This window comes from Nuphar pumila, chromosome 6 (genome assembly GCF_984573655.1).
Source record: "Nuphar pumila chromosome 6, dmNupPumi1.hap1.1, whole genome shotgun sequence".
Lineage (NCBI taxonomy): Eukaryota > Viridiplantae > Streptophyta > Magnoliopsida > Nymphaeales > Nymphaeaceae > Nuphar > Nuphar pumila.
The window spans coordinates 118,033,974-118,059,429 of record NC_143254.1 but is presented as its reverse complement, the minus strand read 5'-3'; the positions used below and the strand labels follow the sequence as shown (position 1 = coordinate 118,059,429).

At 38.0% G+C, this 25,456-nt stretch overlaps 1 protein-coding gene across 1 annotated transcript in view; it reads left to right on the top strand.

Moving 5' to 3' along the window:
* Window positions 1–24,976, top strand: part of LOC149835887 (B-box zinc finger protein 18-like) — a 42,641-nt gene extending 17,665 nt beyond the window's left edge. Inside the window, exons 2-5 of the mRNA XM_090008822.1 lie at window positions 23,778–23,874; window positions 23,961–24,076; window positions 24,161–24,427; window positions 24,546–24,976. Of these exons, the coding sequence (XP_089864948.1) occupies window positions 23,778–23,874; window positions 23,961–24,076; window positions 24,161–24,427; window positions 24,546–24,554 (489 nt within the window). The 3' untranslated portion in view covers window positions 24,555–24,976. The remainder of the gene's footprint in view (window positions 1–23,777; window positions 23,875–23,960; window positions 24,077–24,160; window positions 24,428–24,545) is intronic.
* Window positions 24,977–25,456: the final 480 nt, after the last annotated feature.

The following is a 25,456-nucleotide window of genomic DNA, read 5'->3' as shown; positions in this document are numbered from 1 at the left end:
TACCTGCTTTACAAACATTCCTTGTTTAGCTCATTTCAGCGCCCACCACTTAATTCTAGGATCTATCTTATGTCTATTCCTTTTGCGGCATTTTCTAATTGTAAGATCTAAAATTAAGACTCTATGTTGTGTAGCTACACTTTCTCCCGGTATAACCTTACAATCGATGCAACAACCCCTATCTCTCTTTTTAAGTAGGAAAAAATCTATCTGACTCGTATTAACCCCACTTTTAAATGTTACTAGGTGAGACTCCCTCTTCCTAAACCAAGTGTTGGCTAAGATCATGCCATAGGACAAACCAAAATCTAAAATCCTTTTTCCACTTTCGTTTCTTTCTCCTATACCATAGCCTCCATGGATACTCTCAAATCCATCCCTACTAATACCTACATGTCCATTAAGGTCACCGCCGATGAAAATCTTATCTCCATGAGATATCCCTTGTACTACTCCGTCTAAATCTTCCCAAAATTGACGCTTAAAGGAATCATCTAAACCTACTTGAGGTGCATAAACACTAATATTATTAATGATATCCGTACCTAATACTACTTTAATAAGTAAAATCCTATCACCCTTCCTACGGACCTCAACTATATTATCTATAAACTCACGACTAATAACAATCCCTACTCCATTCCTATTCCTATTTATTCCTGTATACCAAATCTTATATCCCCAAGGGTTTATCACTTTTGCCTTCTCACCTACCCATTTGGTCTCTTGTAGATATATAATATCAATATTTCTCCTACACATAACATCTACTAAGTCTACCAACTTACCAGTTAAAGACCCTATGTTCCCAGTGGCTAACTTAATTTTATGGTCTTGGACTAACTTCTTTACCCCTACTCGTCCAACAAAGTGAGGGAACCCTTGCCCATTTGACACCACACCCGGGCGCCGGTGTGACGTGTCGCTTCCAGGCGACGACCTAGCAACCCTTGCCCATTTATCACTGCCTCCGGGCCTATAGAGTACAATGCGTCGCTCAGTAGGGAACGCCCCAACAAAATTCTCATATTGGTTCATATTCATAGGGTATGACTAAGTTTTTTTACGCTGGCTGTCACTGGCCTACCACAACCCTCATCTTTTATCCGGGCTTGGGACCGACAGTGTATAACTAAACAGTTATACACTGGCGGAGTTGATAAAATAATAATAATAATAATAATAATAATAATAATAATAATAATAATAATAAAAAAGTGTCGGAATTGAGTCATTCCATTACTGTTGCATTTGAGGTAATTTGATTTGCTATAGGCAAACCAATGCTACCATAGATGTTTCGATGAGGCAGAACCAGAAAAACCCAAAATATAAAGTCAAATGATAGACGAAGGAGGGATTCTTACCTTATTTGCAGGAATTTTGAAGGAGGGAAGAGAGCTTTATTCATTAGCTCAAGGGGGAAGCAGGGAACCAGAGGAAGAGATGATTATACGCAATGGAGGGGTCGAAAATGGATGATCTTCATCGACTCCCCTACGGTCTCTTTTATAACGAGAGACTGTTAGGGAGTCTTACAGATCTGGTCCTTGATTTTTACCAAATTTTCATAATAGTGGTTTTTCAAAAGTTTTTTCTTAAAAAAAGTGGTTTTAACTAAAGAGATGCTTTCAAAAAGGAGGTTTTTGAGCTATCTTTTTCTGAATTTCTTTTTCTACTTATTTTTTCTTCTTTTCTTTGCATTTTCTATATTTTTTGTGTTTTTAAAATAAAACTCTCTAAAATTATGGGGAAAATAAGGGATTTTAAGCTATTTTTTTAAAATATTTACAAAAGAGGGGTTTTCTGAGAATTCAGGGTTATTCTTTGGAATTTTCTTCAGAAAACGGGTATGGATCCGAAATTTTGAGAAAATATACAAGTTTTGGATCTCGAATTGGAAAATACAGAGCAGTGGATCCAAATGGATATAGGATGGACTGTCTGAGCCATTCAGAAAATTATTTTTGTATTTTTATAATTTTGATTTAAAAATTGGATAATCGGGCTCAGAATTGGGTTTTGACACTGGATTCAGATCCGAAATTGAGTCAGATATAGAAAATGGATTTGATTCCAGTAAAATCTGAGAAATAAACTAGAATTTTGATTAAAACTGACTCAATTATTCAGAAATGGGGGCCAGAGGCAAAAAGAGTTTTTTTTTGTAATTTTTGAAAAATTTAGGGTGTTCACACAGGCTCTAATGATCCAAGATCTTTTTTTCCTTGATAAAAAATTATTTTTTTTAATAAAAAATTGGACAAAAATGACCTTGGGTGCGGTCAACGCACCTAGGGTCGGGTTGACCGCACCCGCGTTGAGTCGCGTTGACGCGGGTGCGACACCCTGCTAGCCAAATCCCTGTGACATAGGATATTGATTTTCATGGATGATATATATATGGACTGTTATATGCATGTATTCATGTGGTAGAATGATTCATATGCATGCATTCAACACAAAAAAGATTTGTATAATGATGAAACTTGAGAATATGTCTGAACCTGTCGATACCATAATGGCATTGCTGAGCAGTCATCTGGAATTGCCACAAGCACTTCCTGTGACAATGTAGAAGTGATATAGGCAACCAACGCCTGATCTCGCTTCATCCAGGATACGTACTCAGGATTTCTAACATAAGCAATAGAAAGATCTCCCTCACCATTCTTTTCTTCTTGTGGTATAAATTCTGGAGGAACAAGAACAAAACCATCCAGATGTTCGGAAGGGTCTTGACTTCTTATGAATGGTATGATTTGTCGCTTTCAAGTTAGAAAATTAGAATTGTTCAGTTTCTCAGACACGAGTTGACTAAGAAAGTTTTAGGAAAGGCCGGGTTGAGAATGGGAAAATGAGTCCATATTCTATTAAAACCGAAAACAAGAAAGAATAAGAAATAGGAAACAAGAAAATGGCTTTACGACAATGACCCAACTACTATTGAATTCTAATATAATTCAGAACAAAAAATTAATATCAATGAATTCTGCCTTTTTTTTTTACAGTGAAAACCCGAGGCAGAAAATCAGAACTGTGCAGTAAAGAATCTGTTCTGAATAAATCTCAATCAGTAAGAGATACATTATTTTGAAAATAACTTGTTTTCCTTTCACAGTTATGATGAAATAGACAAAGAGAACAAAACAGAGATAAACATGTGAAACTGATCTAGGATCTCATCCAGATCCGAAACTGATCTGACGTCAATATGCAAAAGAGTTTCGCGTGATCCTTTTCAACCTTTGAAATCACGCATAGATCAAAATTTGATCTTGCGTGATTGCTTTAGCAATGGATGGGTAAGATCACGTGCAACAATGTGAAAGTAAGAGTGGTAGACAGACAGAAAAATAATAGCCAATGAGAGGAGAAGAAAAAATGGCAACGTGAAGTGAAAAGAATAGTGATAGACTGACAAAAAAATAATAGGCAATGAGAAGAGAAGAAAATATGGCAACGTGAAGTTTCAGATTTTAGGAAATAGGAGAAACAAGTTGGCTTGAGTAAAGAGCAGTAAGAAAGGGGACAAAAGAGATCTCCGATGAATCGAAGATTTGAAGACAAAAGGAATAAGAGAAACCGATACCTTAGAAGAAGACAACAAGGCAGTCATAAGAGGAACCGATCTTCAAGATTGAACCGGCTCTGATACCATGATAGAAATCAAGGGTTCCTTCGTTCATCCACAAGCACCAGCAACAGTATGGGGAGAGAGAGCGTGGCTGTTGTGAAAATCCCTAATTAGGGTATTCGGTGGCTTGTCTTTCTCATTAAATAAACACAGGTACAATAGTAGGGTACGAAAATACCCATTACATGATATGTCAAAATTACAACATGCCATTAATGAGCATGTGTTTAAATAAAAGGAGAGCATTCGTTTAAATAAAACGAATTGGGTCTGGATCCTGAGATCTAGACCCAGTCGTGAATGACAACATCTTTTCAGGAGTGCCTTTAAATAGGCACTCCAAGACACAACGGGGCTGGCCCAACTAGCTATTGGACCAGCCCCAACGGCTATATTTATAGCCATTAGGACTGGTCCAACCTAGTTCCAATAACTATATTTTACAAAAGAAAAGCAAAAAAAAAAAAAGAGACTTTAGTCCCTAGTGGACTGACACCTATTTAATGGGTGAAACGATTGAATTACCCCTGATGGGTATTTCAGTTTACATACACACACACACATATATATATATATATATATATATCATAACATAGGTGTCATATGAAACAAAGCACCAAAGTCAAGAAGCCAAGTATTTTTACTGGTATTTGAGAAGGATAAGACAATAACTCAAGTGGATAAAGATGATCCTTTGAGAAGAGGTTGAAGAACTTCCATAAGCTGAGCTAGGGACATGTTTCCAATAGATGATTCTTGAGTAGGAGCAATGTCATTTGGTAGAACGTATCTTTAACCTATTTTACTCTATACTTATTTTTCTTGTCTTCTGTGGTGGTTTGTAAATATGCATGTAATTTTCTGTTCTAGATACGGTAAGAACCGAGTCATCCTCATTTTTGGTAGAACGTTTCTTTAACATATTTTCCTCCATACTTAACTCTTTTATAGTGTCTTTAATAAAGGGAACTTTTCCTCTATAAAGAAGAGTCAATTTGGTGGATTCAAATTTCAACCTCAATCGATTAATGAATTGGTAGAAATGCTCTGCATCTATTTGTTTTTGACAAAGTCTTATATCTTCGGGATAATGCCATTTTGGCTGTAGAAGATTCAACTCTTCCCAAAACTCGGATAATTCATTGTATTATGTAATACTTTTGTCCCCTTGAGTCATATTCCAGATTTTGTCTTACAAATTGCATGAAATATCCTTAAGAGAATATATTCTCTTGAGATAATCCCATGCTTTATTGGCATATTAAAATTTGGAAAGGCTAAAACACCTTTTGATATCAACTCTACTAACAAGCCAAGACATGATCTTGACATGCCCTATCCTCCATTTTTTCATTTCTTCTCCGAGGTAGCTATAACCTTAGTTTTTTCAACTTTCGTAAGAGGCACTTCTTTTTCTCTCTACTTGATAAGAACTAATTTAGGTTCTTGATCCGACTCATCAACTAGACCCCATAACCCTTTTCCCCATATGAGGCGCTTCATGATTGAAGCCCATATTACATAATTGAAATCATTGAGTTTTATGAGTTTAATGGTAACATTATCATTGTCATCTATTTTTTTTACAAGGGCTAAGCGAGATAGAAAAAGAAGAGAAGGATAGGGAGAGAGAAAAAAAAAGAATAAGAAGAAGAGGCAAGGTGAATAACATGGGCACTCCTCCACCAAGCAAGCATCACCAATGGTTCACATGATCACTTGAAACTTTGAATGCACAATCACACGAGCACTTGCACAATCACGAACACTTTGAATAAGAATATCAAATGAGCTTCAACACTTCGAAGGTCTGATACTATGTAATGAAATGGTGATATTCAAATATCACCACCAAAGTCCACCAAATGAATATGTAAGTTGATAATCAACAAAGGAAAACTCACAATGGAGTCCACACACAAAACCCACAAAGGGGTATTCTCATAAAATTCACACAAGGATCACACGAGATAAAATAATAATAATTTATTGATAAGGGAATGCAAGAATGCATAGGAAACAAATAGGGGAGTCATCCCCTATTATATACATCATGGGAGGCTCATAGATCTGTTGGAGCTAGTCCAACTGCTATAATTATAGCCGTTGGACTAGCTCCAACAGCTCTAAGCCCTTTAGTCAACTTGAGTTGACTAGACCAAAAAGAAGAAAAATAAAAATAAAAGGAAAAGGTTATTTACAATAAATATATATATGATATATACATACGTCATATATATATATGTATATATATATATACATTTTAACTGACACATGGATTTTGAAGGCAATATTAGGGGTGTGAAAGGAGGTCCACACCTCCCTAGTAAAGAGCGAAAGCCTCTACATGAAGCCTGGCTCTCTAGGAGAGGCCCATGCTCTTTGGGTAAACCTAAGGTAAGTTAATTTATGTAACATTTTTTGTTAAAATATAGTTATATATATATTCATATATATATATATATATATAATTGTATATATTGATGTAATAGGCAATACTCATCAAGGGTATTTTGGTCTTTTTGTCTATATAATAGGGTCTGTCCAATAGGGACAGATTTTTATTTTCTTATTTTATTTTTATTTTTCTTATTTTTGTCTTTGTGTTATTGTGTAAGGGCTCTATGGTCTTTTCACCATAGAGACGTTCGGAGCTCCCAACGTCTCTATTGGGAGCTCCCCAAGGCCTCCTCCTTGTATATATAGAGAGGGTTATCCCCCTCTCTAGTTAATGCTTTTCTTAATCATTTGTTAGTTAATAAAGATATACAACAACAACAACAATTACGCCTTCATTCCAAAACAATTGGGGTCGGCGATATGAACCAAAAAAGAAAATCATTCTGGGTCCTCCACATGAATCCTTCTCCTCCAATCATTTCTATCCAATGCCATGTCCTCGGTTAGGTTCAAAGCATTCATATCCTTTCCTATCATCTCCATCCAAGTCTTCTTCGGCCTACCTCGACCTCTTTTGACTAATATATTTTTCCATTTGTCCATCCTTCTAACTATAGCATCATTAGGCCTTCGCCGAATATGTCCAAACCACCGTAAACAATTTTCTCTCATCTTATTTTCAATGGATGCAACACCTACCTTCTTACGTATCTCCTCGTTTCGAATCTTATCTTTTATTGTATTTCTACACATCCATCTAAGCATACACATCTCAACTACATTCATTTTTTGAATATGATGTCTCTTAGCCGCCCAACATTCCGTACCATATAATAAAGCGGGCCTACTTGTCGTCCTATAAAACTTTTCCTTCAACCGCAATGACATTCTACGATCGCACAACACTCCAGTTGCACTTTTCTATTTCATCCACCCAACCTTTATCCTATGGTTTACATCTCCATCATTTCAAATGATAGATCCCAAATATTTGAAACAGTCATCCACCGATATTTCTTGCTCGCCAAGCTTCACTACACTCTCATCACTACTGCGTTGCTTACTAAACCGACATTCTATATATTCTGTCTTACTCTTACTCAACGTAAAACCTCTTGCTTCCAATGTCTCTCCATAATTCTAACTTAGCATTAACCCCAACTCTAGACTCGTCAATCAAAACAATATCATCAGCAAACAACATACACCACAACACATTTTCTTGAATTGATTTCGTAAGCTCATCCATCACTATAGCAAATAGGAAATGACTTAAAGTAGATCCTTGATGTAACCCAACTGTTATAGGAAAATTGTTTGTCACCCCTCCACAAGTGCGGACATTGGTTACCACTCCTTCGTACATATCTTTAATTATACTAATGTACTTGTGAGAAACACCTTTCTTCATCATTGTCCACCAGAGAACATCCCTAGGTACTCTGTCGTATGCCTTCTCTAAATCAATTAAAACCATATGCAAATCTTTGTTCCTCTCTCTATATCTCTCAATAATTTGTCTAAGAAGATGTATAGCTTCCATAGTTGATCTTCCAGGCATAAAACCAAATTGATTCTCCGATATCATGACCACCTTCCTCAACCTATGCTCAATCACCCTCTCCCAAAGTTTCATAGTATGACTCATGATTTTTATACCACGATAGTTTGTGCAATCTTTAATGTCACCCTTGTTGAAATGTAAAATTGTACATATATGTATATATAATAATATTATATATATATATATATATATATAAATACATTTTTCATTTCTTTCTTTTCTGTAATTTTTTCCTTTATTTTTATTTTTTGTCTTTATGTCATCTAGTTCAGTTTGAACTAGAATGACTGTTGCTAGTCAAGTCCTGTCCAGACTTGACTAGCAATAGAGTTGTTGGACTGACACATTCCAACAGCTCTGACACATTCCAACAGCTCTAAATAGAGCTGTTGGACTGTGTCCAACTGCTCTATTGAGTCCTCTTTCAGCTGTGTATATAAAGGGGTGCATCCCCTCTTGTATTTCATTCCAATGCTTCTTAAGCAATTGGTTTTTCATATCAATAAAGAATATATTTTTATTTTTATTTTCTTTCCAGTTATACCCTTTTTAAGGGTTATGCTTTAGTGTCATTCTTGACACTTGCCCTTGTTAATCTAAGCTCGTGTTTCGAAGATCCCCATTTCATTTCATGGTATCAGAGCTGAGAAATACTAAATCTTGAGGAAAAGCTGCCTCGGTTTCCGTGCCCGTTTGCAAAAGTGTTTGCCACTTGAAGAGAAGTGTTTTATCACTTCATTGGAGAAGATTTCACATCTTATTGTATTGTTTTTTTTCTTTCTTTTTCATTTTCCTTCTTGTTTCTCTTCTATCCCTATTCTTTCTCTCCTTGTAATCGATGGATGATAATGATAAAGTCACCATCATGCCTATGAAACTAAGCGATACGAACTATGTAACATGGGCTTCAATCATGAAGCACCATATATGGGGAAAATGCTTATGGGGGATTGTGGATGGTTCCGATTCGGAACCTAAGCTATCTCTTACTAAAAAGGAGGGAGATAAAGAGGTCCCTCTATGGGAAGAAGAGAAAATCAAGGCTATTGCCTCATACGAGAAGAAATGGAAAGAATGGAGAATATCTCATGCGAAGATAATGTCATGGCTTATCAATAGCGTTGACATTAAAAAATGCTCAAGTCTTGCCAAATTTGATCATGTCGATAAGGCATGGGTATACCTTAAGAATATGTATTCCCTTAAAGATATTGCACACATGTGCAACCTCCAAGAAAAAGTTCGAATGATGACACAAGGAGACAAAACTATTCGTGAATATTACAATGGGTTGTCCGAACTTTGGGTAGAACTTTCCCTTTTAGAACCAAAGTGGCATTGTGCCGAAGACATCGAGCTTCGTCAGAAACAACTCGATGCTGAACATTTTTACCAGTTTATCACTGGATTAAGGCCGGAATTTGAAACCACTAAATCGACCCTACTTCACCGGGGAAAAATTTCTTCTATTGTTGAAACTATTGAAGAGTTAACAATGGAAGAAAATCGTCTTCGGAAAGGTTCTTTAAAAATTGAAGATGATTCCGTTTTAGTCGTGTCTAGACCAGGGAATCATGTTCGATCATATAGGCCTTCTCACTTTAACCGAAAAAATGGTGACTATGATAAGAAGAAAGTTATTTGTCATCACTGTCATGAACCGGGACACTACAGGCCACAATGTCCCAAACTTAAGGAGCTGAGAGAAAAAAGAGCTGCAATTGCTGGATCGGAGCCTAAAGATCAGGATGCACCAGTTTCCTTGGCCCAACTAATGGAGATTCTTCAGCCTCTCATCAAAGGTGCCTCTTCCTCATCTGAAGCTTCAACCGGCGCAGCAGCCTCATCTTTTTCTGATCTAGGTAAAATTTCTTGGCTTCTTGACTCTGGTGCATCTTTTCATATGACCCCAAATAATCAAAGTCTATCCAAATGTGTTAAAAATAAAACAAGTGTGTCAAAGTTCTTTACTGCTGATGGGACTTCTCTTGAAATAGAAGGAATAGGAAATTTTGAAAAAATTTATAAAACAAAAAAATTTTTTATTCCAGAAATTAGACATGTTCCCAAATTAAATTTAAATCTTCTCTTTTCTTTTCTTCTCATGGTTGTTGGGTACATGATCGCCAGTCAGGCAAGCTGATTGGGGAAGGCCATAGAGGAGGACTCTATTACATGGATTTTTTGGAAATGCCGAAGAAAGTTTTTTGTTATAATATTAAAAAAATAGAGTTGGAACTGTGGCATAAGAGACTTGGTCACCCACATATAGCCAAAATCCAACATTTTCCAAATCTAGGGAAATTTTGTAACTCTGAATCATTTGATTGTAAAGATTGTATTCTCAGCAAAATGAAAAGATTACCATTTCAGAACAGAACCTTTTTCTCTTCAAGACCACTTGAATTAATACACTCGGATGTTTGGGGTCCTGCACCAGTAATTTCTAAAGGAGGATTTGTTTACTATGTTATTTTTGTCGATTTTTGGGATGAAGGCGTAGTTGTTGTTGTTGTTATTTTTGTCGATGATTTCTCCCGACATACATGGATGTACTTTCTCAAACATAAGTCTGAAGTATTTTCATACTTTCAAACTTTTCATAATATGGTTAAAAACAAGTTTCAAAATGATATTACTATTTTTCACACAGATTCAGGGGGAGAGTTGTTATCCACAGATTTTCAAAATTATCTTAAATTGCATGACATCACACATCAAAGATCTTGTCCTTATACACCTCAACAAAATGGACTGGCAGAACGAAAACATCGCCATATTATAGAAACCACTAGGACTTTATTAATAGCAAATCAAGTCCCGAAAGACTTTTGGGCAGAAGCTGCCTTAACTGCCACCTATCTCATTAATAGGATGCCATCTTCTTTGTTACAAAATATCACTCCCATTGAAAAACTTATGAACATTTCTCCAGACTACTCTAGACTAAGAATATTTGGGTGCAAATGTTTCATATTTACTGACAAAAATGATAAACTTTCCCCTCGTGCGATTCCCTGTGCCTTTTTAGGATATGCTGAAAACCAGAAAGGTTATAGATGTTTTGACTTCAAAAATAATAAACTATATGTGTCTAGAAATGTTTCCTTTCTTGAAAAGGAGAGCTTCTTTGATTTTAGAAAATTAAAAGACGTCACTGAGTACTCCTTTTTGCTAGATCTAACATCAACATCTAATGAATATGACCTTGACTGTAACTTTGATGATGATCAAAGAATTATTGATCTTAATGTTGAAAATGAAGAAGTTCATAGAGATACTAGTATTCAATATTCCAGGCGACAAGAGTCTAATCCTCCATGTGCACTTGAGAAATATTCTAACATTCCAACTAGACAATCAACCCGAATCTCGAGGCCTCCAGGAAAGTTTGTATCATACGAGTCTTTCTCACCCACATATAGGGCAGTTATTGCATTAATTCACTCATATGAAGAACCATCCACATATTTTCAAGCAAAAAATGATATCAAATGGATAGAAGCCATGAAAGCTGAATTAGATGCACTTGAAAAGGCTTCTACATGGAATATTCAAGATCTTCCTCCAGGGAAGAAAACTATAGGATGTCGATGGGTTTATAAAATTAAAACCAAGAGTGATGGTACTCTTGAAAGATATAAAGCTCGTTTAGTAGCCAAAGGTTATGCCCAAGAATATGGGATTGATTATGAAGAAACCTTTGCTCCGGTGGCTCGTATGACTACTGTCCGAACCTTAATTGCCTTAGCTTCTATCAAAAAATGGTCTATTTTTCAAATGGATGTCAAAAATGCTTTTTTAAATGGAAAGCTAGTTGAAGAAGTATATATGGAACCCCCTCCTGGTCTAAGTATTCCTAAGGGTAAAGTCCTCCGCTTAGAAAAAGCTCTTTATGGACTTAAACAAGCACCAAAAGCTTGGTATGATAGGTTTAGTCGTGTTATGATTGATATTGGTTTTCAATTCTGTTTAACTGACACTGCTTTGTTTATTAAGAATTCTGATGCAGGGATCATTGTGCTTCTTCTCTATGTGGATGATATGATCATCACCGGAAGCGATAAACAGGGAGTTGAAACAATCAAAACACTTCTTAAATCTCATTTTGAAATGACTGATTTGGGCTTGTTGAGCTATTTTTTAGGCATTGAAGTTGCTTATTCTCCTAGAGGATATTTATTATCTCAGACTAAATTTGCTTTTGATATTGTTTTCAGGTCTGGTATTACTGATGATAAGAAAGTTGACACTCCAGAAGTTGTTAATGTTAAAATGAAGATTGATGATGGAGAACTTCTTGCAGACCCTACTCCTTACAGACAGGTTGTCGGGGCACTTTCCTATCTATCCATTACCCGACCAGATATAGCACATGCTGTTCATACAGCAAGTCAATTTCAACATGCTCCTACTTCTGTTCATATGGGAGCAGTCATGCGTATTATCAGATACATCAAGTCCTTTCTTTCAGGAGGACTTTTCTTATATTCCTCCTCTTCTCTTGATTTAATTGCATATACTGATGCTGATTGGGGAGGTGATCCCAATAACAGACACTCAACCACTGGCTTTTGTGTCTTTTTAGGGGAATCATTGATCTCGTGGAGGTGTAAAAAGCAGCATAAGGTATCTCTCTCATCCACCGAAGCTGAATACAGAGCCATGGCAACCACGACCATGGAAGTAGTTTGGCTCCGACGACTGCTTGCTGACATGGGAGCTGAAGCAACAAAGACTTCACAAATGTGTTGTGACAACAAAAGTGCGATCTACATTGCCAGTAACAGAACATTCCACGAACGCACCAAACACATCGAAATGGATTGTCACTACGTTAGAGAGGAATATCTACACGGGATAATTGATCTGCCATATGTCACTTCAGAATATCAGTTAGCAGACTTCTTTACAAAGCCTCTCGCTGCTCCCCGATTTCACTTTCTCTTAGACAAACTTTCGCTCATTGTACCGTAAGTTTGAGGGGGAGTGTTAAAATATAAAATTGTACATATATGTATATATAATAATATTATATTATTATATACATATATATAAATACATTTTTCATTTCTTTCTTTTCTGTAATTTTTTTCCTTTATTTTTATTTTTTGTCTTTATGTCATCTAGTTCAGTTTGAACTAGAATGACTGTTGCTAGTCAAGTCCTGTCCAGAATTGACTAGCAATAGAGTTGTTGGACTGACACATTCCAACAGCTCTAAATAGAGCTGTTGGACTGTGTCCAACAACTCTATTGAGTCCTCTTTCAGCTGTGTATATAAAGGGGTGCAACCCCTCTTGTATTTCTTTTCAATGCTTCTTAAGCAATTGGTTTTTCATTTCAATAAAGAATACATTTTTATTTTTATTTTCTTTCCAGTTATACCCTTTTTAAGGGTTATGCTTTAGTGTCATTCTTGACACTTGCCCTTGTTAATCTAAGCTCGTGTTTCGAAGATCCCCATTTCATTTCAACCCTTATGCTTATATAGAGGCACCAAAGTACTCTTCCTCCACCCCTTAGGCATCTTATTTGTCCGCCAAATCTTGTTAAAAGGATTTGTCAACCATTCTAAACCATTCTCACCCAAGCATTTCCAAGCCTCGATAGGTATACCATCTGGTCCGATTGACTTTCTTGATTTCATTTTCTTTAAAGCCTCTGCAATTTCTTTCTTTTGAATCTTGCGCATGAAGTCACGATTCACCTCATAAGAAGGAATGGAGAAGTCTCCAAGATCCTGAGCATGACTTCCATTAAAAAGCTTATCAAAATAATTTTTCCATCTCTCCTTAATCTCCTCATCTTTGACTAAAACCCTTTGAGTTTAATCTTTGATGCATCTAACCATACCCAGATCCCTCGATTTCCTATCTCTCATCTTTGCAAGCCTATAAATATCTTTCTCTCCCTCTTTGGTATCTAACTTATCATAAACTTCCTTATATACCTTATCCCTCGCGTTTCGAACTACTTTCTTAGCTTCCTTCTTTGCTATCATGTACTTTTCCAAATTCTCATTATCATGACTTTTACTTAGATTTCTATAACACTCTCTTTTAACCTTAATAGCTAATTTGACATCCTCGTTCCACCATGATGTATCCTTACCTAGCGGTGCACCGCCTTTAGACTCACCCAATACCTCCTTAGCCACCTTTCTCATGCCACCCGCTATCTTATTCCACATTGATTCTGAATCCTCTTCGAGACACCAATCAGCTTCCTTAACTACCTGCTTTACAAACATTCCTTGTTTAGCTCCTTTCAGCGCCCACCACTTAATTCTAGGATCTATCTTATGTCTATTCCTTTTGCGGCATTTTCTAATTGTAAGATCTAAAATTAAGACTCTATGTTGTGTAGCTACACTTTCTCCCGGTATAACCTTACAATCGATGCAACAATCCCTATCTCTCTTTTTAAGTAGGAAAAAATCTATCTGACTCGTATTAACCCCACTTTTAAATGTTACTAGGTGAGACTCCCTCTTCGTAAACCAAGTGTTGGCTAAGATCATGCCATAGGACAAACCAAAATCTAAAATCCTTTTTCCACTTTCGTTTCTTTCTCCTATACCATAGCCTCCATGGATACTCTCAAATCCATCCCTACTAATACCTACATGTCCATTAAGGTCACCGCCGATGAAAATCTTATCTCCATGAGATATCCCTTGTACTACTCCGTCTAAATCTTCCCAAAATTGACGCTTAAAGGAATCATCTAAACCTACTTGAGGTGCATAAACACTAATATTATTAATGATATCCGTACCTAATACTACTTTAATAAGTAAAATCCTATCACCCTTCCTACGGACCTCAACTATATTATCTATAAACTCACGACTAATAACAATCCCTACTCCATTCCTATTCCTATTTATTCCTGTATACCAAATCTTATATCCCCAAGGGTTTATCACTTTTGCCTTCTCACCTACCCATTTGGTCTCTTGTAGATATATAATATCAATATTTCTCCTACACATAACATCTACTAAGTCTACCAACTTACCAGTTAAAGACCCTATGTTCCCAGTGGCTAACTTAATTTTATGGTCTTGGACTAACTTCTTTACCCCTACCCGTCCAACAAAGTGAGGGAACCCTTGCCCATTTGACACCACACCCGGGCGCCGGTGTGACGTGTCGCTTCCGGGCGACGACCTAGCAACCCTTGCCCATTTATCACTGCCTCCGGGCCTATAGAGTACAATGCGTCGCTCAGTAGGGAACGCCCCAACAAAATTCTCATATTGGTTCATATTCATAGGGTATGACTATGTTTTTATGCTGGCTGTCACTGGCCTATCGCAACCCTCCTCCTATATTAGGGCTTGAGACCGAATAGAAAGAGAAAAATGATTTACATACACAAAAAAAACCTTGATGATGATGTTAAAATATATGTAATTCTTATATATATATTTATATATATATATAATACCCGATAGGGGTATTTTTGTCATTTCACAAGTACCCGATAGGGGTACTTGTTTTTCTTATTTTATTTTTCTCTTTATTTTTTGTAAAATCTATTTTTTTATTTTTTGTTTTTTGCTCACACAAAAGGGGCCCCACCATGTAGTCGATGGGGCCCCCAACGGTCCTATTTGTGACCGTTGGGGGCTCCCAACGACTACATGGGGAGCCCTCTAGGTGGCTCTCCTTTTAAGGCCTCTTGGCCCTCTCCCTCTCCTTCTCTTGTGTATAAATAGGGGTAAACCCCTCTTGTATTACTCACTCTTGAGAGTTCTCTCTCTTTCAATAAGAGACATTTATATTTTTATGTTGTGTTGTCTCCTGTGGGTTTGGGTATTAGCCTTTCTTTGTTTGTTCATTAGTAGATGTTGTAAGTGCTTAGTTCACTCTTTGCTTTTCCGCATATTTCATTACATGGTATCAGAGCCTTGTGTATGCTCTTCTTCTTAATATAGCTAGTGGTGTAGCTATATTTGTTTTTTTTGTTTCTCTCTCTCCTTGGTATCGTCTTGTGAGTGGTTATTATGGAAGGAGAACAAAAGATTGATCTCTCCTTCAAGCTCAATGGCTCCAACTACATGATTTGGGCCGCCGCCATGGAAAACAACCTCAAAGGGAAAAAGCTTTGGGGATACGTTATGGGCACCATTCCGGAACCACAACTCCAACTAACTAAGATGGAAGGCGATCAAGAAAAAGCTCTTGAAGGAGATGCCCGCATGAAGGCCATTGAAGATCACCAATCTAAAATAGAAGATTGGGAAAGTAAGCATGCCAAAATTCTTGCTTGGTTCATGAACAATGTGGAGCTCAAGATTTGCGCCAACATTGCCAAATTTCGGATGGCAAATGAAGCATGGTTCTTCATGAAAGTTATGTTTACACAAAAAGACCTTACTCGTCAATTCTTTCTTCAAGAAAAAATCCGGACTATCAAGCAAGGAGAAATGAGTGTTAGGGACTACTTTAGCACTCTTGGCCCTCTATGGGATGAGCTATCCTTACTAGAACCAAAATGGGTTTCTAGTATAGATGTGGAATTAAGGAGAGAACAAATGAAAAAAGAATACTTTTTTCAATTTTTACATGGGCTTAGGCCCGAATATGAACAAGTTAGATCCTCCCTCCTACATAGATCTAAGCCTCTTCCCTTGGAAGATGCCATAGCCGAAATATGCCAAGAAGAAACCCGTCTTGGCATGATTAAAGGAGGAAATGATGTCTTGGCCGTATCAAAACCCGACAACCATATGAAAACCTACAAACCTCCATATTTTGGAAGGCAAAATAACTATAATGGCAACTATAGAAAAGCCATTTGCCATCATTGTCAAGAACCGGGTCATATAAGACCTAATTGCCCTAAGTTGAATGAAGCACCAAAAAATAAAGTTGCTTCCGTTGAAGAAGCTACTCAAAAGAAAGAGGAAGCAATCAAAGGAACAAACTCTTTTTCTCTTGCTCAACTATCGGAGGCACTACAAACTCTACTCAAGATTCCATCAACTTCGGGTGCCGCCGTAGCTTCCTCCTCTCCTCCAGGTATGTCGTCTTGGATCCTTGACTCTGGAGCTTCCTTTCATATGACCCCCCTTGAAAATGAGCTTTCCGATTTATGTAATAATTATAAAAACTCCTATGTTTCAACTGCCGATGGTACATCTTTACAAGTAAAAAGTTTTGGAACCTTAAACTTTTCAAAAGGCTTCTTTGTGCCAAACGTGAGAGTTGTACCTCAACTTAATTTAAATCTCCTCTCTGTTGCTCAAATATGCGATCATGGATGTAAAATCTCCTTCTCAACTAAGGATTGCTCTATACAGGATCTCCGGTCCGGAAAGCTGATTGGGCAAGGCCATAGAAGGGGAGATCTCAATTACATGAGCAACTTGAAACTCCCCATTAACTCTTTTTGTAACCATGTCCAAGATAAAAATATTGATATTTGGCATCAAAGACTTGGACATCCAAGTTTCTAAAAAATGTACTCCTTTCCATTTGGAAAGAAATTTTGTAATGATAAACATTTTGTTTGTAAGAATTGTATTTTTGGCAAAATGAAATCTACTCCTTTTCCAAACCGAACTTTTGTGTCCAAAAGACCTTTTGAGTTAGTACATTCGGATGTTTGGGGTCCTTCCCTCGTCATGTCTAAAAGAGGGTACTCCTATTATGTCACTTTCATCGATGACTACACTAGGTATGTATGGATCTACTTTCTTAATTTAAAATCTGAAGTCTTTGATTTTTTCAAAAAATTTCTTATGATAGTTAAAAATCAATTTTCAAGTAATATCTCTACTCTTAGATCCGATTCGGGTGGAGAATATTTATCAAATGAATTTCAAAACTATTTAGAAGTAAATGGAATTTGTCATCAAAGATCGTGTCCTAGGACTCCCCAACAAAATGGCTTGGCCGAAAGAAAGCATAGACATATCATGGAAACCACTAGGACACTCCTTATTTCCAAAGAAATTCCAAAGAATTTTTGGGCCGAAGCGGCCTTAACCTCAACTTATTTAATAAATAGAATGATATCTTCTTCCTTACAAAATACATCTCCATACGAAAAACTATTTGAAAGAACACCATACTTCAATAGATTAAGAGTTTTTGGATGTAAATGTTTTGTCCTTACTCATAAACGGGACAAATTATCTCCTAAAGCTATTGAATGTGTTTTCTTGGGTTATGGAGAAAATCAAAAGGGTTTTAGATGTTTTGACTTGAAAAATAACAAACTCTATGTATCCAAAGATGTAACATTTTTGGAAAATGAAAATGGTTTTGTGAAAACTAAAGATATTGACGAAAGTGAATATACTTTTTTATTTGATCTTCTATCTCAAGAAGATGAGACTCCTCAAGAAGAGGAAATCTCTAATGAGTCTTTGAATGACCTAGAGGAAATTCCTCTTGATAATGCTATAGATGAGAATAATAGACCAATCCAAACATATGTTAGGCGTGGTCAACAAACTCAGATAAGTGCCTTAGAAAAATACTCTCAAGGATCCGACATTGAAGAAACATCTTTAAGGAGATCCAGTCGGATCTCCAATCCTCCAAATAGGTTTGTTTCCTATGAGTCCCTAACTCCTAGATATAGAGCATGTCTAATTGCGTTGCATTCATTTCATGAACCTTCACACTATAATGAAGCCAAAAATATTCCCCAATGGGTTGAAGCCATGAACTTAGAGCTTAGTGCCCTTGAAAAAGCTAAAACTTGGAAAATAACTTCGTTACCCATTGGAAAGAAATCAATAGGATGTAGATGAGTCTTCAAAATTAAAACCAAGAGTGATGGTTCATTAGAACGTTATAAAGCACGGTTAGTAGCTAAAGGATATGCTCAGGAATATGGTATAGATTATGAAGAAACCTTCGCACCTGTTGCTAGAATGACTAGTGTTAGGACTCTTATTGCTATTGCGTCTATGAAGAAATGACCTATCTATCAACTCGATGTTAAGAATGCATTTCTAAATGGCGAATTAAATGAAGAAGTTTACATGGATCCCCCACCAGGAGTATGTATTGGTAAAAATAAAATTCTTAAACTTAAAAAGGCATTATATGGTTTAAAACAAGCTCCAAAGGCTTGGCATGATAGATTTAGTAATGTAATGACAAGTTTAAATTTTCGTTCATGTTATACTGACACTGCTTTGTTTGTGAAAAGTGCAGGGTCTTCAGTAGTTATTTTACTACTTTATGTTGATGATATGATCATCACAGGAAGTGATGAGCAAGGCATTAAGGATATTAAAAAGGTTTTGAAAGAAAATTTTGATATGTCTGACCTTGGTTTCTTAAGATATTTTTTAGGAATTGAAGTGGCGTACTCTCCTCGAGGGTACATTCTCTCTCAGATGAAACTTGCTGCTGACATCTGTTCAAAATCGAGTATCTCCGATGATAAGAAGACAGAAACCCCAGAAGTCATCAATGCAAAATTAAGGTTGGAAGATGGAACACCTCTCGAGGATCCTACTCCCTACCGACAACTTGTTGGGTCTCTAACCTACCTATCCATCACACGGCCAGACATAGCTCATGCCGTCCATTCTGTCAGTCAGTTTCAACATGCACCTACAACTGTGCACATGAGTGCAGTCTTAAGGATCGTCAGATATATCAAAAATACCATAACTAAGGGAGTTTTTCTTTCTTCTGCCTCGTCACTTGACTTAATTGCTTATACTGATGCAGATTGGGGAGGAAATCCCAATGACCGAGTCTCAACTACCGGTTTTTGTGTTTTCTTAGGTGACTCTATGATTTTGTGGAGATGCAAGAAGCAACACAAAGTATCATTGTCCTCGACGGAAGCAAAATATCGTGCTATGGCCACTACAACCATGGAACTTGTGTGGCTAAGAAGCCTCCTCAGTGATATGGGCATTGTCATCTCTACTCCTTCGAAGATGTGTTGTGACAACAAAAGCGCAATCTATATTGCAAGCAATCACACCTTCCATGAGCGTACCAAACATATTGAGATGGACTGCCATTACGTTCAGGATGAATACCTAAGAGGAACTATAGCACTACCTTACGTCACATCAGAGTACCAGTTGGCAGATTTCTTCACTAAGGCTCTTGCGGCTCCTCGGTTTTTGTTTCTCCTTAACAAGCTTTCGGTTATATCCTCGTAAAGCTTGAGGGAGGGTGTTAAAATATATGTAATTCTTATATATATATATATATATATAATACCCGATAGGGGTATTTTTGTCATTTCACAAGTACCCGATAGGGGTACTTGTTTTTCTTATTTTATTTTTCTCTTTATTTTTTGTAAAATCTATTTTTTTATTTTTTGTTTTTTGCTCACACAAAAGGGGGCCCACCATGTAGTCGATGGGGCCCCCAACGGTCACATTTGTGACCATTGGGGGCTCCCAACGACTACATGGGGAGCCCCCTAGGTGGCTCTCCTTTTAAGGCCTCTTGGCCCTCTCCCTCTCCTTCTCTTGTGTATAAATAGGGGTGAACCCCTCTTGTATTACTCACTCTTGAGAGCTCTCTCTCTTTCAATAAGAGGCATTTATATTTTTATGTTGTGTTGTCTCCTGTGGGTTTGGGTATTAGCCCTTCTTTGTTTGTTCATTAGTAGATGTTGTAAGTGCTTAGTGCACTCTTTGCTTTTCCGCATATTTCATTACAGATGAATCATAACCAAAACAGAAATGCAGCACAATGATCACAGATAAATCCTATTTGTGTGAGGAAAGCATACCTGGAGGCCTCAACAGTGCCTGGAAACCAAAGATCGTGTAGGGTTCTCTGACGAACAGTGGTCGGTGTTTCCTGAAAAAAACAAAACAAAACAACATAGAAAGAAACCACCGTGCAGGAAATTGCCCCAATCGTGAGGGAAGAGGCTGGAAACGACCGTGCAGGAAAAGCCCCAATCTTGAGGGAAGGAAGAGGCCTCTTTCTAATCCTCCAATCGTGAGGGAAGAGGCCGGAAACCACCATGCAGGAAAAGCCCCAATCGTGAGGGAAGAGGCCGGAACCCACTGTGCAGGAAAAGCCCCAATTGTGAGGGAAGAGGCCTCTTTCTGATTTGCTAGGCCCCGGTATATATGGGAAAACCAAAAAGAACGATCTGCTGAAATAGAGAGCTCAAGCAAACTCTAGAACGAGAGAGGCCTACTTCTTGAGATGCCACTCTGCATATCGAGTCAATCCCTGACCAAATGCACCTGTTGGAGACGATGTCGTGGGTTCTCCGACGAGGGTAGTCGGCGAGTGCCGAACGGGGTGTTGCCGAAAGATGTCGCAGGGGGAGACACCGACGCAGGGGGTTCGGCGAATCGAGGAAGATGGGGGAGAGGGGGTTCAACTGAGGGTTGTCGGTAGAAGAGGATTGTCGGCGAGGGTCGTCGGTGAGTGCACAGGGGATAGGCAAGGTGGACGGCGCAGTGGGAGACACCGACGCAGGGGGTTCGGAGAGAGAGAGAGAGAGAGAGAGAGAGAGAGAGAGAGAGAGAGAGAGAGAGAGAGAGAGAGAGAGAGAGAGAGAGACCGTTAGTTAATAAAGATATATTTTTTTATATTTTGTGTTCTCTTGATTGGCCATTAGTAGCCATTGTATGCACTTTTGTGCTTGTGCGTTGTATTGGCTTTTGCCCTTTGTATTGTCCCTTAAGTGAACTTGTATTTGTGCTTAGGCACATTGTTTTTTGCATTTCCGCTTGTTTCATTACATGATATTTGAGCTTCTTAGGTTCTTGGATCTCAGAACGTGTTGCTCGTGGTGATCAAGGGAATGTGTGCTCGTGATTGAAGGGTTCATGCTTATCTTCCTTCCTCTTTCTCTATACCATTCTCTTTCTTTCTCATGTTTGTCATGGAGTATGAACAAAAAATTGAACTCTCCTTCAAGCTCAATGAAACTAATTATATGATGTGGTCTGCTGCCATGGAGAACCACCTCAAAAGAAAGAAGCTATGTAACGACCCCAAACCATACCCCTTAAAAATGCGGTTTGTTTTTTATCATTTGACATGTCATATATATACACACAATACATTTTAACATATGCTAGGTGAGCTGATCTATGTCACAGGGATTCTGCCAACCAGGTGCAGTACCCGCGTCGATGCGACGCGATGCGGGTGCGCGTGTGGGTGCGGCACCTGGTGCGGTCAACCCGACCCTGGGTGCGGTCAACACACCCAGGGTCATTTTCGTCCAATTTTTAGACTAAAAAAAGTTTCCTTGATGAAAAGGGTTGCGAAGAGGAAGATTAAGGTTTTTTGCCCTAATCCTCCCTTCATCTCCTCCTCAAGCCGAACCGCTCCGCCGAACCAGGTATGCCCCCGACTCCCTCTGCTCTCCTCCTCTCCTCTCCGTCTTCACTCTCTCCCTCTTAGAATGTCAGGGAGGGCCTCGACGTCGTCGTGGTTGTGAGCGGTGCTAATTTGCCATGAGGTGCTTGGGTGCTCGGCTTCTCAACATGTCCATCATGCACATGGTTGTGCGCACGACTTGTGCTTTTTTGGGTCTCTGTGTTTGCTTTCCCTTTGCCGCAGTGGACATGTTGAGATCTCATGGTTCGGATCAACGGTTGTTCGACCTATGTTCGTTTTCTCCGTTGATCCTTCTTCGATTTGGGTTTTCTAGTGGGTATTTGGAATTTAGGGTTAGGATTTGAGGCTTTTCGAATCCGCCTTCGATCGGTCTGTATTTTGTGTGATTTAGTCCTCCTTGGGGTTTAATTTTTTGTAAAGTTTTCGATTAATTGAGATTTGGTGGGTTTCCCTTGGTTGCAATTTTCGATTAATTGAGATTTGGTGGGTTTCCCTTGGTTGTAATCCTAGGGTTAGGGTTTCGTGGGGATGTAGGTAGTTATCGCTCGATATTGAGTTGATTCGGCATAAATTTTGTATTTCCTCGTTTGTTTACTCGTTCCCCTCTTTCAATTGGTTACTATTCGTGAACTTTCTTGGTTTTGTAGAAGAGTACTGCTGGGGCTTCGTGTTCATTCGATCTTTCAATTCTCTGTGTCCATATATATATATATATATGACATAGGAGCTGATCTTTCTTATTTATGGTTGACCCTGCGCAAGGCACTAAAATCGTTCAAACCTGGCTGCCTTTTTCAATTTAGCTCCTGCTCTATTATTACAACTGTTGGTGTTCTTTTGGCGTATGTATGGCTAAATTGTCACCTTGATGGCCGTAGCCCTATTTTACTTGTAGCCTCAATGCTTTTGCAGTTTGCTGACACAGTACTTGACAAATGATGCAGCAAGCACTTGTTCTCATAGTTACAATGGTAACCAATGGCATTTTATTGGCCATCAATTTCTTGGGAGTTCTTCAAAAATTTTCGTCTATTGCATCTTTTATTGATTAATTCTTGTCTAAAAAAATACTAAATAAATTAAAAGAATACAAGAAAGAATAATAAAAAAACTGAGGAAACCATTTAGTCTTTTTCTGGGAGATTTGGATAATAAGATTGAATATATCATGATAATTTATGATAAATCATGATTTTTTTCAACATATTATGGTTTGGTCGGCCTTTTTGCTGTCAGCAAAATACCATGTTCTTTTTCACAATATTTATCAGCATCCGTGTGAAATTCTCTGGTAGTTTGAATGGTTGCTGCTATTAGAGCTGGGAGTGCTGGCAGTCTGATGTTCAATGTACTAAGTTTTCTTGTACGCCTTCCAATAATTAATGCTTAATGGTGTAAATATGTGAACATGTTAATTTTAGGCCTGGCGGTAGATGTGGATGGATTACTGAATGACTTGCACTTGACCTGTTTGTGCTGGTGTTTGGTTTTTGTATGATATGACTTTTGGGTGATGCATGTTCTTGCATGCGTTTTTTTAAGAGAGAGAGAGAGAGAGAGAGAGAGAGAGTATGTCACATTAGGCCCACTGCAAGAAATTACTTCACTTGGTTAAAGTGTCAATTGCTTTTGGTGAATGGTGTAACTGCCTGATGATGATTAATCTCTTGGATCAACCATCATCCTTATGCTTGCTTTCTTTCTTCTTTTGTTCCTTTTTTCCTTTAACTCAACAAAGGTGCACGTTTCACTCCTCTTCCCTTAACTGGATTTCTTCTGCATATCTTGGATTACAAGCTCTGTGATTGCACTGGAGCACCAACCATCATGTATTACCTTCTAATATTCAAAATTGTAGGTCCATATGTGTAACAAATTGGCAAGCCGGCATGTAAGAGTATCTCTTGCTAATCCAAGTGCAGTACCTCGATGTGACATTTGTGAAAACGCCCCAGGTGTGCTGTCTATTCTTCTAAAAGGATTTGCATTAATCTTTTGAGGGGAGATACTGAAATTGTTTCTCTTGCAAAAACGAGCATAGCATTCTTCTATTGTGAAATAGATGGAAGTTCACTCTGCTTGCAATGTGACAAGATTGTACATGTCGGAGGTAAAAGAACCCATGAGAGATATCTTCTGTTGAGGCAGAGGGTCGAGGTTAGTGGTCATGTACTGGACATGAAACTAACTCCACTATTTTATGACACCTTAAAAGCTGTCACATTTTAAGCTATTATACAGTTTCCAGGAGACAGAGCAAATCCTTTTGATGATCAGCCCTTGCAGCCCACTGAGCCATCAGAACAGAAGCGTGGACAGAATCAACTTTCTCGACCAGTGATCCCAGGAGAAGGGCCCCCCAAAGAAAGAACCCCAAACAACCATTGGGCACCGACTGTTCCAGCAAATGATGCTAAACCTGACCATAATGAGAAGCTGCAGACGAAAATGATAGATCTCAATGCGTGTCTACACTGGGGTCATGGGCAAGCTTCAAACTCTGGCCAGGTATGTTTCTGTCTTCTGGTTTACTCTTCCATAATCTTCAAGAAAACTTGAGTATTATCACTCATTTTTTTAAAAAAGTCGAAGACTACTTTTCTAAAGATGATGATGTCTGTTTCAGAAAGCATAATGGGGTTGGTTGTTGTGGTCATAAATCCTGGGCTCAAAGATGGCGGTTTGGAGATCCCTTAATAGCTCATTGTACAAATCCAAGTGCCAGTCATCACCATTTCCTGTTATTACTGTACGGTTGCTGCTGGTCTTGTAGAGCATTCATTGTGAGGACTTATTGCATATTGTGAGTGGCAACTGTATGATAACACGTCTTTAAATGTTGGGGTTCATCATCAAGATGAGTAGAACTATTGAGAATCAATGCTGACGATGTAGGGAAGTACTTTTTTGCGGCCTTGCGGTCTCTCTCTCTCTCTCTCGTTGGGTGTTGGTGAACCGTGCTCAATTGTTTTACATTTAGTATGAGAGGGAACGACCCAAGCAAAACTAAGGAGTTGGTGAGTAATTTATGAGATGAAATGTCATTATTGCTGCCAAGCATAATATTCCATGACGTCCTTTATCAGTTTGGGATGGAGGAGATGATAAGAGCCTATGGGTTAGTACCCCATGCACTTGTTGTTGGGTTGACCTTTAGATGGATGGCTTGTGCATCAGTGTGATTTCTTAGCACCCTTTTTCTTTAGGACTCCCATTAGGATCCCATAGTTGCAGATGCTTTTTGCTTAATCTGAATTTGTACGTGTTTGTCATAGTTTACTCGGTAGAGACGTGTATTACTGTAGGTATTTTTTATATTCAAATGTATTCTTTAAATCGAATAAAAGCTGATGCTTCTTGTGGCACTAAAACTTGATGATAAAAGATTCAAATTTTTATGAGATTTGATTCGAAACATGGCTTTTAGTAAACAAGTAATGAACACATGCAGTTAAGGATTAACCAAAAAATGTCTACAATTATGATTTTTTGGTAGGGTTCTTAATGAATGCATTCCCTCATGAATTTGACATTACT